The sequence below is a fragment of the Oncorhynchus mykiss genome, chromosome Y, assembly GCF_013265735.2.
Source record: "Oncorhynchus mykiss isolate Arlee chromosome Y, USDA_OmykA_1.1, whole genome shotgun sequence".
In the NCBI taxonomy this organism is placed as follows: domain Eukaryota; kingdom Metazoa; phylum Chordata; class Actinopteri; order Salmoniformes; family Salmonidae; genus Oncorhynchus; species Oncorhynchus mykiss.
The window spans coordinates 4,991,507-5,008,847 of NC_048593.1; the positions used below are offsets into that span (position 1 = coordinate 4,991,507).

Here is a 17,341-nt window from a genome sequence, read left to right on the forward strand (position 1 = left end):
GGCCCAAAGGGCCGATGCAGGAGAAGGACGAGACACTCCATCAAGCAGCTCCCCAGTTCTGGGTTTCTTATTCACCACACACATTTTGTTGTTGTTGATTGAACTGTATCTTTCTCTTCCATCAAACTCGGTGGGTGAAAAAGGTGCAGCTTGAGCTCTGCAGCGTCATTAAATATAGCCCTCATGACCCTCTCTCTCACTTCTCTCATTAAGCCTCTGCTGTAAAACTAACAATATTTCAAACCATATTTCTCCCTGTTTTGATACTGGATTAAGAACTAGACTGTACAAGGAAGTAAGGTGTGTCGTGACTGATTTGGTACCGATCGCTTACCAGTTCTAATGCATACAGTATGTGCTGATGTATTTCAGATAACAATGCTGACTTTTGCTGATTGAATCAATGTTAGTGATAGGGTTTGTATCAATAGCTGGTTGACATTTTGAAAGGTCCCAAACAAAAGCTGAAAACGTCAGTAATGGCAATCAGATGTGTTTCTTTTTTCCTCACTGGGCAATTATCCTAATCTAGCAGAGCAATCGTAGGTAGGCCAGTTGCCAGTCTTTTAGTTGCAGTGCTGAAAAGGCTCAACATTTCTAATAGATAAACTGCCCTACAATTTAGCACCTGGAAGTTGGTGGATTTGAAAAAGTGAGGAAGGCTGTCTGAGGGTCATATCGTTGGAATGGTTGGTATTCATGATTAGTTGAGTGTGTCATTACTTAAACTTGTCCCTTATTTAAGCCCTAGTGTAATTGCATTGGCGTCTGTGAGGAGAGATTGTTCCCCATATATTAGCTACAGTCTATCTGTATGCAGAGGGGAGCTTACATTTGTTTTTTAGAATGAAGAGTAGGATGCAGACTTTTGATTGATTTAACGGTGGCATAGCAAGTAATTTGATTTGTGGGAGATAAGCAATCTGTTGCATTGTCAATTATTCAACCAGTATTGGCTGTTTACTGGGAAACAACAGTATGGCCCCTAGAGATTGAATTGCATTTAGTCAAAAGGTAATGTCTCTCAGTACAAAATGTAAGCTGATGGTGTCTGTGACCTATGAAATCATTGCGTCATCTCAAGAATAATCTATGAGTTAACTCGATTGTCTGTCAGGAAGGAGACACAGGCACGGCACTACGTCGGAATCGTCAATGAGGCCTAAACCAGTCACATTGGCATCCGGGTCACGATCCTCTTCCCAGGTAGGTTTTTAAAAAGGAGTAAAGTATGCAACAATGCTCACCTCGTCCGGCTGGAATTAGCCAGGACCAAAATGTGGTTTTAAGCCAAAATGATGTATGTGAAAGTATATTCCTCCTGCCCTTGTGGTGCTCTGAGTCTGAGAGGGCCCGGTAGGGTGGTTCACGGCCCAGGTTCACGGCCCATGTTTTTTTTTGCCCTAAACACTGTCAAACCGACTAGAGCGTTCATCCATGCCAGGAAGTAGATTTGTTTTGCAAGATAACTCATTCAACCCCCTAGTCATCGAGCTCTGACGTCTTTTCGGCCGGCAGTCGCATCCATTGTATTTCCGATGCGCAAAGGCTTCTGATGCCAGAAGTGACATCCGGATGAGATAGAGGGTTAGGGGGGGGGGGGGGGGAAAGTGCTTATTTAAAATGTTTATGGGCTTTCACACAGTGTAGACTGGGGAGGACAGGCTGTGGGGAGAGGCTGTCGAGACCACCAGCTGACAGAGTGCTTAGAGCTCCAGCCTATTGATTCACTGGACGGCACTGGCCTGAGCTGCTCCAATGGGCAGAAAAGGGGAAATGCGTCTCCACGTCTTGAGACTTTTCAGAAACATCACTGCTCCAAAGCTGGTTCATTGAAGATAAGATAACCATTCTGAATTGACTTTAGGTTTGAAGTCATTATTTAGACAGCAAGGAGTTGTAAATGTTTTATTAATATTTGAGTTATATCAGGCCACAGTAGCTTTCTCTAAGCACTAGCGTTCAGCTGAACACTCCCCAGGGGTCTACTGGGATGACTGGATCCATTTCCTGCTAATCCCTCGTATCTTCCTGCAGCTGCCACCAGCACCACCGCTGTGGTGAAGACCTCAAGCCACATGACGCGCTGTAGTGACAGCCAGAAAAACTACTGTGTAAACGGAGGGGAGTGCTTCACCCTGGACATCACCCCTGGAAGGTCCAAGTTCCTCTGCAGGTAGGACATGATGAAACACAACAACATCCACACCACACACTGTACTATACTATGCAGACTATGTTTGACTTTATGCTTAATACAATTCCTGATGGCTTATAGCTGCTGTTTCTAAATATTTAATTGTGCTCCCACATGATGCCGGTGCCGACTTCAGCACACTACTTTGCTTTTTTGTACATGTCAAGAAGTAGCACATGCTGATACAGTAGATGCAGTCATAACATTTACTATCTATCATGTTTGAAGTCATGATCTTTTAGAATGCGCTATGTCCAGCCCCATTTATGCCTGCTAAATTAGGCCGCAGAGCTTTTTAGGCCCAAACTGTGCCTTTTTTACAGTAAAGCAAAGGTGTCAGTTGAATGTTTTTTGAGTAAATCATTAAAAAATCCAAAGACCCGAGCAGAGATTAAAGTGAATGCACAAGACATCATAGCGGTGTACAAATGTGCTGCCTCTGCACTTTGAAATGTCTTTTTGGGCAGCTGTAGGGGAGGATGTTCTAATGGATGCTTTGGATGACATTAACTGGGCTAAGCAACATGGAGAGCAGAGCAGGTGGAGGTCCCTATGCCCCCTTACATTATTAATGCCGGCTCCTTTCATCGCACTCCATTTAAGAAAAACAAACCCCAAATCTGGGGCTATGTTGTATTTATGAGATTTTCTTTCTGTCTTCTTCCCCATTTCATTTTTCACTTTGTAACCTTAGAGCTGGGTCATGTTCATTAGGCACCAAATGTAACTAAACAGACTGTAGTAGGGACTTGTCCAATAAGAAAGGGTCATTTCAGTTTGTTGTTGTGAAACGTTTTAAAGTGTTTTCCGTCACATGCCCTACTGAACATGACTCTGTGCTGACATTGTGCTGGTGTCAGGATCAGCCGTGTTCTTACAGCAGGACTATGCTATGTTCATGCTATGCTATGCTCCAGCATCGCACTCTTGTTGTCGAGAGTGTTCAGCCCTGATCCAAGTGATAGAGCCGATGAGAGACCGAGGCAGGACGGGGCTTGATGTGCTTTCCCAGTGCCCTCTGTGGCTTGAACCTCTGTGACTTTCAGTCTCTGAGAGTTTGAGTACTCAGCTCAAGGCACATGAGTAGCGAATCATCCCGAGCAGCAAACAAGCTGGCATGCTCTTTACACGCTTCGTATGAGAAGCAACAGCATACATCGCTGACATCTATATTTGACAAGATAATCACCTCTCTGCTGTCCTGTCCACATTCTCCATCATTGTCATTCATATAAAATCCATCTGAGGAAAAATCATGTATTATCCAGACCAATTGACCACTAAGGCATTGAAGTACACTGTGGTCTGTATAGCAAAGTGGATTGACCCTTTAGAAACATTGCTAGGTTGTAAACTCTTCCTAATTATCTACAGCATCTCCCAATTTGTATATTACATCATTACATCTGTGGTTAGAAAACCCAGTCGTTTTCAAAAGACATGGTGAGGTGGGGATAGCTCATGGTATTATTGTTTCCATTGCAGCAGCAAGAAAGATCACTGCTGCTCCTCCCTCTTTGTGCCTGACACAAGGCTTGACATTGCCAAGGATACACTTTGGGTCTGGGCCATCCAACACATACATAAGACAGACTCTTACCGTCCACCGACAGATTGAGTTTCGTGTTCAATACTTCGGTGACTAAGCGCAAAAACGCTGCTGTCTCCGGGATATTTCGTTTCCTTTCAGTAAATGATGCAGCATGCCGTCACTCCCTCAGAAACCCTCTACAAAAATAACCTGTCTGCCAGGGGTCCCTGTGGAGCCTGATTCTCTGAAGCCTGAAGAGTCAGAGCACGGATTCTGTAACAGGCACACAGTGTGGAAGGGTCAGAACATCATGGAAGCAACGCTTTCCATCCTGACCCCCTCCTCAATTTATTTATAGCAAATTATATGTTTTATTTAATTTAATCTGTATTTAACTATTCATAGCCAATACGAATGTCTTTCTTTAGCCATGCGGTTATTTGAAATGGCAGTACATTCGAATTACGTCCTACTGTACTCTACCTGACAATGGTCACTGACCTCTGGGTAAACCAGCATACATACCAGCAACACTTACACCTATCAGTTTCCTGCTATTTTCCATCCCACTCCCACGTTCCCCTCTCTCTATCCCCCTTTTCTTTCTCTGCCTCTGAGAGAATGGGCTTGCCCAGCAGACCCTGTCAGAACTGAATCACAGCTGGACTGGCTTGTTGGATTATTTCTGCATCTCACTCCACAATCTCTTCCTTAGCAAGACATTACTCAGCCTCCTGCTTTGTCATCAAACACCAGATGATCTGCATGTCTTCGCCCCTAACCCACACGTTAATTCCCGCTTCAGTACACAAACAACTTACAAACGAAGAAACGTCAAAGGCAGATTTTTCCAAAAAACTGAGCATTGGTCAGTATGTTGCCCTTTTTCAATTAGCCTCTAGTCATTTAGATTTTAATGAAGGGCTTAATTTGTTAATGTGCCGCTACTTGGTAGACTGGTAGATGTTACATCAGGCCCCCCCAGGTGCTTAGCGGAATACATTGGGAAGCGATGTCAAGCCACTGTGCCTGTGAGAGTCATAAACCCCAAATATTTGTGCACTCAGCCATTCGTGTTCTCTCTGGTGTTTCATACCTGTTCTAAAGTTCTAATCACTGTCTCTCCCAGAGCCAGACGGCCAATACATCCAGACAATTTGTTGTGTGTGTGTGTGTGTGTGTGCGTGCGTGCGTGCGTGCGTGCGTGTGTGTGTGTGTGTATGGAGTGGGGTAGAACGGCATACAAATTACTAATAGACACACACACACACACATCCTGACTCGATATCCTTTCTCGATGGATCAAAAGAGGTTGATAATCAGACAATTATTCAGGCATGGAGTCCACAGCTAAGGCGTCTCGCTAGCGGGACAACTTCCGGTGACACTGGAGGGCGCACAATTCAAATAAATAATCGTAAAAAATTATGGATATTAAACATTTAGGTACACACAAGTGTCTATTGGTTTAAAGCTTAAATTCTTGTTAATCTAACTGCACTGTCCGATTTACAGTAGCCATTACAGCGAAAGCATGCCCTGCGATTGTTTGAGGACAGTGCCCCACATCAAAATATTTTTCCACCGCCACAGGTTTCATAAATTCACAAATAGCGATTAAATATTCACTTACTTTTTGAAAATCCTCCTCTGATTTGTCATCCAAAGTGTCCCAGCTACAACATGTAGTGCCGTTTTGTTAGATAAAATCCTTCTTTATATCCCAAAAAGTCAGTTTAGTTGGCGACATCGATTTGAGTAATCCACTCGTTCAACATGCAGAGATAGGAATCTGAAAATGAAACTTTCATTTTGTTTCAATAAGTCAAAATACATTTCTATTGACTCCTCAGATACCCTAAAATGTAATCAAACTATACAGTTTCATACGGAAAAAAGTATGTTTAATAGGAAACTTAGTACAGGTCTTGGAAATTTGTGTATGCACGCAAGATGAAGACAGAACCCACCTGCTAAAATCAAACTGATATTTCTCATTCCCTGTGGAAGTCATAGAAATGTTATCCTGGGAGATTCATTATGCCCATATACTTTCCATTGTAAGAGCATGGGCTCTCAAAAAACCAAAATCCGATTGGTTGTTCTTTGGATATTCTCCTACCATATCTATTGTGTTATAGTCTCCTACATTATTTTAACATTTCTACAAACTTCAACATGTTTTCTTTCCAAAGGTACCAATTATATGCATATCCTGGCTTCAGGGCCTGAACAACAGGCAGTTTACTTGGGACACGTCAGTCAGGTGGAAATTTAGAAAAAAAGGACCCTAGCCCGAAGAAGTTTTAATTAAATCTCCCTGGAATCAGAATGCATGAGCCAAACATTTGCTGAATTTCGAGGCCTGTTGAATAAGACATTGATTGAGACTTTTCTCTCAAGTACATATGTTTTCGCAAACAGAACTGGCAATGGTTGCAAGACATATCAGTCTCCTTGACAACACCAGCGATGCACGTGAGTCTTCTGTAGATCTGGTGTAAACTCATCTTCTCTTCTTCCTTGTCTTCTGTTTGTGACTTTTTTGTTTCCCTCTCAGGTGTCCAAATGAATTTACTGGTGATCGCTGTCAAAACTACGTAATGGCCAGCTTCTACAGTACGTCTATTTTCTCTTCCTGTCTGTGCTTGTGATTGGAGCATGCTCAATCAGCGCTACTTCCTGTTGCTTCATTTTTTTTAATGTATGTATCCCATAACGGTAGCTAACGCACTTTTGTACGTTGCGATGTTCCATACATTTGACCTTAATTTAAGCACCCCAAAAACGTAATACTTCCAGGTCAACTGTAATATGAATACCATTGTAAAGCACAATTTCTCCCCTTTCCAGCAAAATCAATGACGAGACCTTGATGATGCCCGTCTCTGCATGATCGTCTTTTTAAAAATGGTGGGTGGGGAAGCAAACGCTACTGCGTCATAGTGAAAGGGGAGATATGTCGTATGGGGAAACTGCATTTTTCACCCGCCCAACTTATTAACTCTAAAATGTAAATATAACACCATTAAGAGTTTATATAATGTGTCATTACATACCTATGTAAAGGTTTGTGTCAATTTTGAATATGGTTTTCAAGGGGGCGCTAAATTTATCTTCACAATTCAACTGTGGCTGTCACAGTTTTTGAGAGTCATGATGGCTCGCAGTGATTACGCAAAAATTAACTATTGATGAACTCACGAGTAATTCCCTTTACACTCACCATTACACTCACCATTGATGATTTATTGTTTTGGAAAGAGGCTGTACGGCACAGAATGAGTTGAATAATGCGTGCAGTACGTTACGTTGTGACACGTCACACTTTAAAGTACAGCGGGGTCAGTTATTTCTCCAGTACTATGGGTCCATTACCATGTCAATCGAGACTTAGTTCACACCCCGGACTTTGATGCCAAAACAGTCGCTACAGTCCCATTAGTTTTCATTGCAGCCTCGTTTAAATGCTGCAGTTGCGCAAATGTGTACGGATCGGGGTTAGTCACCGTTACCTGTTTCTCGCATGTCCATTTTTTTTGCCTTGTTTTGTAGAGTTGGATGAAATTTAAAGCAGTTCATTATAGTTTCCTGATATTGTTATGTCATGATTGAATGGAACAATAATAGATGATGGGGAAATGAACACTCAAACTTATGTATATTCAACTTTCCAAACTTGAACCTTCAAATAGGAGGCAGGGGACAGTGTTGTTTGCTGTACTAAAAAAGCTCTATCTCGCTACTTACTGCCTTTGAAAGGAAACAACCTAAGCCTGCAATGTATTTTATAATCTGAAGAGCAATAACACTTATGGGAGGTGGGTAGGGGTCATTGTGGATTATGGAGGCACTGTAAAAACCGGAACAGAGACCTCTTTGATGTCATGGAAAGGCAAGAGAGGGAGAGAGGCAGCCGCCCAGGCAACGGCCCCAGTGCACTTTATCACTGTGACTTACCCACTCACCTTACTGTCCAATTACCATAGGTTACCTGGCAACAGTTGCGGTGCGTGGGTAAAATCACTGAGGAAGCCAAGCCAAGCCAGTTAAAAAGCCATATTACAGCCTGTGTTTTGATAATTTAGTTGTTTGCTCTATAAAGGGTGATTTACACTTTGTCTATTGACATGTCTGTAGACAGTTGGCGCAGTGACATCATGAACATTCTATTGTCGTCCGACATCACACTTGTCGTTGACATTATGAAAAAGTATAAACACAAAAACGACAGGCTGCACGACACCAGCACCCTGGTGGTCCAAAATAGCATAACTGGTGTATTTTAACACCAATAACCCTTCCATTTAAAAATATATTTAGTATATGTAAATCTAGCAAACCAGGCAACTAAAGCAACTCTCTAAACAATGTATTGGCTTGCTTCTAGCTTGTTAGCTAGCTAACTAACGTTAGTTCAAATAATGACCATATCACAGCTGACAACATCTTAACTTTATTACATTTTTATTGATTATTACAGGAAAATAAACTCACAAAAATATCATTATTTACAAGTTAATGGTGAGCAAATGAAAGAAAATAGCTTACGATGTGAGGAAATAAAAGTAGGGCATTCTACATGAGGATTTTAAAACTTGAGCAGTGTCTCGTTGCTGACTTAGTCAGGTAACCATGACGGACGCAGCGACAGGGTCAAAGTTTGACTTTTTTTCTTCTGCCTGCAACAAGGAAACGGACAGTCGCAGCAACGGTCTACAGACATTCCACCGGAGTATAAATTAAATATAATTTGAACCAGCGACACTTGTCACATTCCAGTTGTCTAGAGACATGTCGATAGCCAAAGTATTAGCTAGCTTTAACCCATTCGTTCATACACCACCATGATATACAATGATGCTGAGACAACAAAAAGACAACAGTCACACATAGGCCTGTAACAGTGACCGTATTACCGCCACACCGGTGGTCATGAAGGCAGTCATATTCCGTGTGACCATTTAGTCACGGTAATGAGGCTTCTCCAAGCTCTGATGCTGCTGCTGATGGTCATTCGTATTAGCATGTTGCGCAACATTACTATAAGCTGTGCAGTTGCGTGAGAAAACAGAGTGATGGCTTTAATAAATAGAGGAAGATCCCATCACCTTTCCACAGAATTAGGCAACTACATTGATTTCTCAAGTTTCCTAATATTAAACACATTGCTTTACTTTACAGCAGGAGTATAGCCTACCTGGCTGGCATGAAAATGAACCCCGGGAAAAGCGTCCTCCATTCACTATTTAAGTGCATAGTTGACATGCATTTTAACCCCTGCCCCTGTTTCGAGAGAGGCTCATGATAACGGTCCATTCTAAATCAAAACAAATTTCACACATACATAATTTAGTAGATGTAAAGACGAGATTAAATCAAGAATAATCAGATGGGTGACAATATTAGCCTATCACTTGTGAATTAAATATTATCACTTGTGAATGATGCCCAGTGTAAGGCAAGAAATAATAACTTTTTTCTAATTTTCTAATCACAGTCGCACACCTCGTGTTTGTATAACAACTAAAGTGGACAAAATTACTTCTTAAGATTAAGCACATTAATCCGCTTTACAAGGTGTGTAGAGCCTAACTGGTATACATAAGCAGGGCGTGAGTTTCAAGTTTGGGGAAGATGAATTTCACCATAAAAATGACCCTTCATAATACAAGCACTACATGCATAATTGCATTTGAGGTCATTTGTGATAATGGATGTGTGCAGTTGCCTCCCCGGTGTGTCTGTCTTCACCTGTAGCCTGTGAGAAAGCCCAGATCACATGATGGAGAGCCATGTGAGTGAGAGGTGCTTCGGAGCACACAGCACTCAGGGAGAAGGGAATTATAATTATTATATTCAGCCCAAAGGCAAAACGGCCACTGACTGCAAAAGGCCTGGATTTTTTGAGGGGGCATTACAGCTACACAAAAGGATGCCGCTGGGAAATTTGAGGCATTATCAAGTGCTTGTCAAATTGTGAACGAGAAACTGATGAAGTCTGTACAGCCTGCGCAAAAAACAAGGCAGAGCTCATGCCTTTCATGCGACTTTTTTCAAATAATCATTTGTCTCATTATGCAGCCTTTGAATGTATTAAAAATCAAAACAATTGTAGAATAACTAAAGTTCTTATTTACAATGACGGCCTACCCGGGATGACGCTGGGCCAATTGTGCACCGCCCTATGGGACTCCCCATCACAGACATGTTTTTCTGAAATTACATTTTTTCTTAGGAAGTGATTTGATTGGTGTGAAGCCAAAACCAATCTAGCCACACTTGGGGGACATTTTGCTGCACCAGGACAACTCCCAGTTGAGCTTAGTTGAAGGGAGGCCAAGTGCTTGCTGGCATCAATCAAATGCTACAACTGCAACATGTTATACTCTTTTGTTAACGACAGGCATCAGATACTTTGGCTACAAATCAAATCAAATTTTATTGATCACATACACATATTTAGCAGATGTTATTGCAGGTGTAGCAAAAATGCTTGTGTTCCAACAGTAGTATCTAACAATTCACAACAATACACAGAAATCTAAAAGTAAAAGAATGGATTTTAAATATTAAGATGAACAATGTCATAGTGTTATTGACTAAAATACATTAGAATATGGTATATACAGTTGAAGTCTGATGTTAACATACACTTAGGTTGGAGTCATTAAAACTCATTTTTCAACCACTCCACAAATTTCTTGCTAACAAACTATAGTATTGGCAAGTCAGTTAGGACATCTACTTTGTGCATGACACAAGTCATTTTTCCAACAATTGTTTTCACTTATAAGTACCTGTATCACAATTCCAGTAGGTCAGAAGTTTACATACACTAAATTGACTGTGCCTTAAAACAGCTTGGAAAATTCCAGTGAAAATTCCAATTATGTCATGCCTTTAGAAGCTTCTGATAGGCTATTTTACATCATTTGAGTCAATTGGAGGTGTACCTGTGGATGTATTTCAAGGCCTACCTTCCAACTCTGTGCCTCTTTGCTTGACATCATGGGAAAATCAAAAGAAATCAGCCAAGACCTCAGAAAAAACATTGTACACCTCCACAAGTCTGGTTCATCCTTGGAAGCAAACGCCTGAAGGTACCACGTTCATCTTTACAAACAATAGTATGCAAGTATAAACACCATGGGACCACGCAGCCATCATACCGCTCAGGAAGAAGACACGTTCTGTCTCCTAGAGATGAACGTACTTTGGTGCGAAAAGTGCAAATCAATTCCAGAACAACAGAATCTCAACAGAACAACAACAATTCCAGCTCAGCAAGGAAGAAGACACTGCTCCAAAACCGCCATAAAAAATCCACACTACAGTTTGCAACTTCACATGGGGACAAAGATCGTACTTTTTGGAGGAATGTCCTCTTGTCTGATGAAACAAAAATAGAACTGTTTGGCCATAATGACCATCGTTATGTTTGGAGGAAAAAGGGGGAGGCTTGCAAGCCGAAGAACACCAGCCCAACCGTGAAGCACGGGGGTGGCAGCATAATGTTGTGGGGGTGCTTTGCTGCAGGAGGGACTTGTGCACTTCACAAAATAGATGGCATCATGAGGAAAGAATATTATGTGGATATATTGAAGCAACATCTCAAGACATCAGTCAGGAAGTTAAAGCTTGGTTGCAAATGGGTCTTCCAAATGAACAATGACCCCAAGCATACTTCTCAAGTTGTGGCAAAATGGCTCAAGGACAAAGTCAAGGTATTGGAGTGGCCATCACAAAACCTTGACCTCAATCCTATAGAATATTTGTGGGCAGAACTGAAAAGGCTTGTGCAAGTGAGGCCTACAAACCTGACTCAGTTACACCAGCTCTTTCAGGAGGAATGTGCCAAAATTCACCCAACATATTGTGGGAGGCTTGTGGAAGGCTACCCGAAACATTTGACCCAAGTTAACCAATTTAAAGGCAATGCTACCAAATGCTAATTGAGTGTATGTTATGTTCTGACCCTCTGGGAATGTGATGAAATAAACTAAAACTGAAATAAATCATTCTCTCTACCATTATTCTTTCATTTCAGATTCTTAAAATAAAGTGGTGATCCTAACTGACCTAAGACAGGGAATTTCTACTGTAAAAACTGAGTTTAAATCTATTTGGCTAGGGTATATGTAAACTTCTGAATTCAACTGTAAATAGTTGATATGAGTAAAAAATAATGTAAACATTATTAAAGTGACTAGTGATTCCATCGATGTACAGTACATACAGTAGGGCAGCAGCCTCTAAGGTGCCGGGTTGAGTAACCGGGTGGTAGCCGGACAGCGATGGCTATATAACATTATGATGGACTTGAGATAGAAACAGCTTTGATGCACCTGTACTGATCTCGCCTTCCGGATGATAGCGGGGTGAACAGGCCGTGATGTATGTGTTCTGAAAGACAGGCAGTCAAATCAAATTAAATTTGATTTGTCACATGCTCCGACCTTACAGTGAAATGCTTACTTACAATGCAGTTTAAAAATTAAAAATAAAAAAAATAATAAGAAATAATAGTAACAAATAATTAAAGAGCAGCAGTAAAATAACAATAGCGAGGCTATATACAGGGGGTACCGGTATAGAGTCAATGTGCGGGGGCACCAGTTAGTCAAGGTAATTGAGGTAACATGTGCATGTAGGTAGAGTTATTAAGTAACTGCATCGATCATAACAGAGAGTAGCAACAGTGTAAAAGATGGGGGGGGGCAATGCAAATAGTCTGGGTAGCCATTTGATTAGATGTTCAGGAGGCTTATGGCTTGGGGGTATACGCTGCTTAGAAGCCTCTTGTACCTAGACTTGGCACTCCGGTACCAGTGGCTGGAGTCTTGGACAATTTTTAGGGCCTTCCTCTGACCGCCTGGTATAGAGGTCCTGGATGGCAGGAAGCTTGGCCCCAGTGATGGACTGGGCCATACACACTACCCTCTGTAGTGCCTTGCGGTCGGAGGCCGAGCAGTTGACATACCATGCAGTGATGCAACCGATGGTGCAGCTGTAGAACCTTTTTGTCACATCTACTCCTGCCACCCTCCCTAGTGGTCATCCAGTATATGCTTTACCTGCAGCTATTTGCTCCAGTACACTCGTTCTCTCTCGACCCCTCCCTTTCTATTTGTGTGTGATGGTGTGGTTGGAGACATGTGTGCTGGAGTCAAAGCAGATCTCTATCAGCTGTGACTCGTTCCATAAATCAAGACCTCTACAAATACCCATTCCTGCCAATTCAACTCTGCCAGATCGTAATCTCTGCTCAGACAGTATCAGTCTAGCCTTTTGTTTATTCTCAAGATCCTGTTGCTCTGCTGTGCTCGTTTCCCTGCCTTACACCATTTTCGTCCTCTCCTTGTAGTTACCGCTCTGTCTCTGTCTCCTGTCTCCTGTTCCACATCTCACCACCAACCACCTTGCTCTGGATATCACTCACCACCATTACCTTGGATTCCCCTCAGGACATGTTCCCCTGTCCTACTCAGCCAACTCCAACCTCACTCTACAATCCTGGTTTTTGCAACTCATCTTAGCTACCCCGGTTCTGCACTTCCCATTTCTCTGTGATCAATAAACCTATTTGTGCATTCATCCCGGCTTCCTCTTCTGAGTCCGCTCTTGGGTTCCCCCCCTTCGCTCATCGTAACACTTTCGAGGATCTGAGGACCCATGCCACATTTTCAGTCTCCTGAGGGGGAATAGGTTTTGTCGTGCCCTCTTGACCACTGTCTTGGTGTGCTTGGACCATGTTAGTTTGTTGGTGATGTGGACTCCAAAGAACTTGAAGCCCTCAACCTGCTCCACTACAGCCCCATCGATGAGAATGGGGGTGTGCTCGGTCCTCCTTTTCCTGTAGTCTACAATTATCTCCTTTGTCTTGATCACGTTGAGGGAGAGGTTGTTGTCCTGGCACCACATGGCCAGGTCTTTGACCTCCTCCCCATAGGCTGTCTTGTCGTTGTCGGTGATCAGGCCTATCACTGTTGGTGTTGTGCCTGGGCGTGCAGTCATAAGTGAACAGGGAGTACAGACTGAGCACACACCCCTGAGGGCCCCCACGTTGAGAATGCAGTGCGCCCGGCCCACCACAGGAGTCACTAGAGCGCGATGGGACAAGAGCATCCCTGCTGTCCATGATCAGCTCCTTCATTTTGTTGACGTTGAGTTTATTTTCCTGGCACCATTCCGCCAGGGCCCTCACCTCCTCCCTGTAGGCTCTCTCGACGTTGGTAATCAGGCCTACCACTGCTGTGTTGTCTGCAAACTTTTTTTACCACTTTTTCTCCCCAATTCCATGGTTTCCAATTGGTAGTTACAGTCTTGTCTCATCGCTGTAACTCCTGTACGGACTCGGGAAAGGCGAAGGTCGAGATCCGTGCGTCCCTGCTTCTTGACACAATGCCCACTTAACCCGGAAGTCTGCCGCACCAATGGGTCGGAGGAAACACTGTACACCTGGCGACCGTGTCAGCACTTATTGCGCCCGGCCCGCCACAGGAGTCGCTAGTGCGCGATGGGACAAGAACATCCCTGCAGGCCAAACCCTCCCCTAACCCGGACGACACTGGGCCAATTGTGCGCTGCCCCATGGGTCTCCCAGTCGCAGCCGGCTCTGACAGAGCCTAGACTCGAACCCATTGCAAATTGTAAATTGCTGGAAAATTATGAAAACACAGAGAGAGACTGAAGATACATTATTTGATCATTTCAAATGTTTTATTGAGTATCCATGAATACACGTCATTGCCTGGCAAAACAGCAGCAATAAGACCTTTAAGGCCTGGCTTTCATCTACGAGGTGGAGCAAAAAAAAGATGCCTATTGAGATGTAATCGGAGTGTGGAGGAAGCAAAGGAACGGAGGGAGTTGTATTTTGCGTCTCCCTGAGATGACAGCGAGTGAATTTGAGGAGCTAATCAAAGGAATGCTGCTGTCGCTATCTGTTCCTCTAATCATCGTGGCCCACTACTCCTCCTCCCAGTTGGCATAGCTGTGGGTAGTAGGGATGCTGAGGATGATGTAGCACCCCTTGAAAAATCAGAACCCCAAGAAATATAAATGTAAATTATTGTACTATTTAGAAAAAAGAAGTGCACTGGGACTTTACTTTATTAGCGGGCCAAAAATTCTCAGCACACCCCACCCCCAAACCTCTTCCCGCGGCCAGTTGGAGGCATTTATCTAGCCAGGGAAAAATACAGTGTCCGTGAACCCCTGGACCTGCAAGGAGGGCACGCTGCCAGCAATGTAACAAGAGACACTCACTGCTACGGAGGAGGAGGAGGGATGCTGTAGATGAGGAGGAGCTACGGATGCTGTGTGTGCGTAGTATAGGCCGAGAAAGGATGGACGCAGCCCTATCCTTGACGATCAGGAAATATTATCCAAAGGGGGGACAGCCAATGTCTCCGTATGGCTGTTGCCAAAATAGTCCTATATTTTCACATTTGCTGTGGGAACGCAGCTGAGGTCGGAGAGGACATACATGAAGAAGGCTCCGACAGCAGTTCAGAAGAGCTGAGAGCACAATCATTTACCCCTCGCTGACAAATGGACCTCCTGACAAGGGCTGCTGTGGGTCGAGGGTACGCTACTCAAAATGGAGGTATATGTTAGGGTCTGTTCAGAGTAGTATTCACGAAGGAGTCCTTTCCTTCTGATTTGACTAGTCCTTGTTTGACCCAGCGAGAGTAGTTGAAGATGTTGTTGATATTGATAGTACTCTGTACTCTCCTGAGGCGTCACAGTTGCCCGTGACCAAGTAGGGAAAGTTGCAAACACTTTGAAACTCAGTCAGCTGTCATGTTACACACGGTGAAAGCAGGACTTTGATATGTGTTAACAATGAGATGAGTCATAGAATTTGACCAAGAACAGAGTGGTTGTTATTGTTGTCACTAACCATATTTTGAGTAGAGAACATGGATAGGGTACAAAAACATTTTTTGTTCACATTGGCATAATGGGACTAAATCTAATCCCATTTCTAAAGTATTGTCTGAATTTCTATACATTTTTCAGAGCAGCGTTACTGGGGCAGTCATATGGAAAGGTGCCTTGGAGCTTCTAAGCTGAGGGTTCACAAGTGCAGAACAGCCATGTGTTTATGTTTTGCATCGTTTTTAAGGGCCAACAAGATGTTTGAATATTAGTCAGATTTACTCAGGGAAAAATATGCCTTCTGTTCCTATACTACCTCATTGCGTCAGTTTATACACAACTTTATAATCACATCATAGCTCCTTTGATAACACAGCTATTAACCAAAATACCAGTATGATAATTGTAGACTATTGTCGAAGAGAGAATAGGAAGTACATCACAGTACATAACAGTGTCATTGGAATTTTATCCATTTTAGAATAAGGCTGTAAGGTAACAAAATATGTCAAAAGTGAAGGGGTCTGCATACTTTCCAAATGCACTGTATATATACTGTATATATGGTTTTTGTATTCCTCTGAACATATTTAACAGGCATGGCTGTTGATCGGAGTAATGGCAAATCAGAATTTGGTATGATGGCAAAATTGACTTTGTAGATCTGCATTAGTGTGTGTTGGGAATCGAAATAGTACATGATCATCACACATCATGAGAGTTGTAAGACATGTCGTAGTGTTTAACATTGAACGACTAATGCCCTAACTAGTGCCCGTAAACCTGCCTGATTGACAGTGTAGTGACATTACCATTGGTAATGCAAGCAAAGTGATGTTTGCATGTGCATGCCACTGCACTGAGAAAGTTTCTCTCATGGTAGCGATTATTAGATGGATACATTTGAATGCATTTTTGATTAACTCATGTATTCGATGGGATAGGGTGTTTGATCACTTTTCCTAATTGTGGTAACATCATCTTAGTTACTTAGTTAGCTGTTAGACTATAATAGAGTGGATATTCTAGAAGAGGGTTTCCCAAACTTGGTCCTGGGGCCTCCCATGGGTGCATGTTTTGTTCAGCTGTGTAGTGCTAGGGCGAACAAAACATGCACCTATGGGAGGCCCCAGGACCAAGTTTGGGAAGCCCTCTTCTAGAATAATTATAGAATTATTCTATAAGGTGAAATAGTCAGTTATAATGCATTATTCCATTCTCTGTAGAAACATTTTGTGAGCAATATAATTCTGAATAACACCTCATCTGAAAAATACCTCTCTTTTCTTTTTGTCACGTGTCTGCATTGGCAGAACATCTTGGGATTGAATTTATGGGTTAGTTCCTTTCTCTTTAGTTTGCAGACGTAGGACTAGAAGCTTGAGCCTGCCCCCCTCATCTCCAGTCAGTTTCCTTGTGCCAATGAAGGGATCATCCAGCAATAACATACCATATTTGTTATAGAATAATAAACATACATTCACGCTATATACAGCGGGGGAAAAGTATTTAGTCAGCCACCAATTGTGCAAGTTCTCCCACTTAAAAAGATGAGAGAGGCCTGTAATTTTCATCATAGGTACACTTCAACTATGACAGAAAAAATTAGGGGAAAAAATCCAGAAAATCACATTGTAGGATTTTGAATTAATTTATTTGCAAATTATGGTGGAAAATAAGTATTTGGTCACCTACATACAAGCAAGATTTCTGGCTCTCACAGACCT

At 42.6% G+C, this 17,341-nt stretch overlaps 1 protein-coding gene across 3 annotated transcripts in view; it reads left to right on the forward strand.

Moving 5' to 3' along the window:
• The window catches only part of LOC110509536 (pro-neuregulin-1, membrane-bound isoform), a 68,988-nt gene that overhangs the window by 38,891 nt on the left and 12,756 nt on the right, over positions 1–17,341 (forward strand). For 2 of the 3 annotated variants that reach the window (XM_021590454.2, XM_021590455.2), the window contains exons 2-3: positions 2,038–2,176; positions 6,289–6,347. In XM_021590454.2, the coding sequence (XP_021446129.2) occupies positions 2,038–2,176; positions 6,289–6,347 (198 nt within the window). The remainder of the gene's footprint in view (positions 1–2,037; positions 2,177–6,288; positions 6,348–17,341) is intronic. The other variant, XM_036967978.1, reaches the window with a different exon arrangement.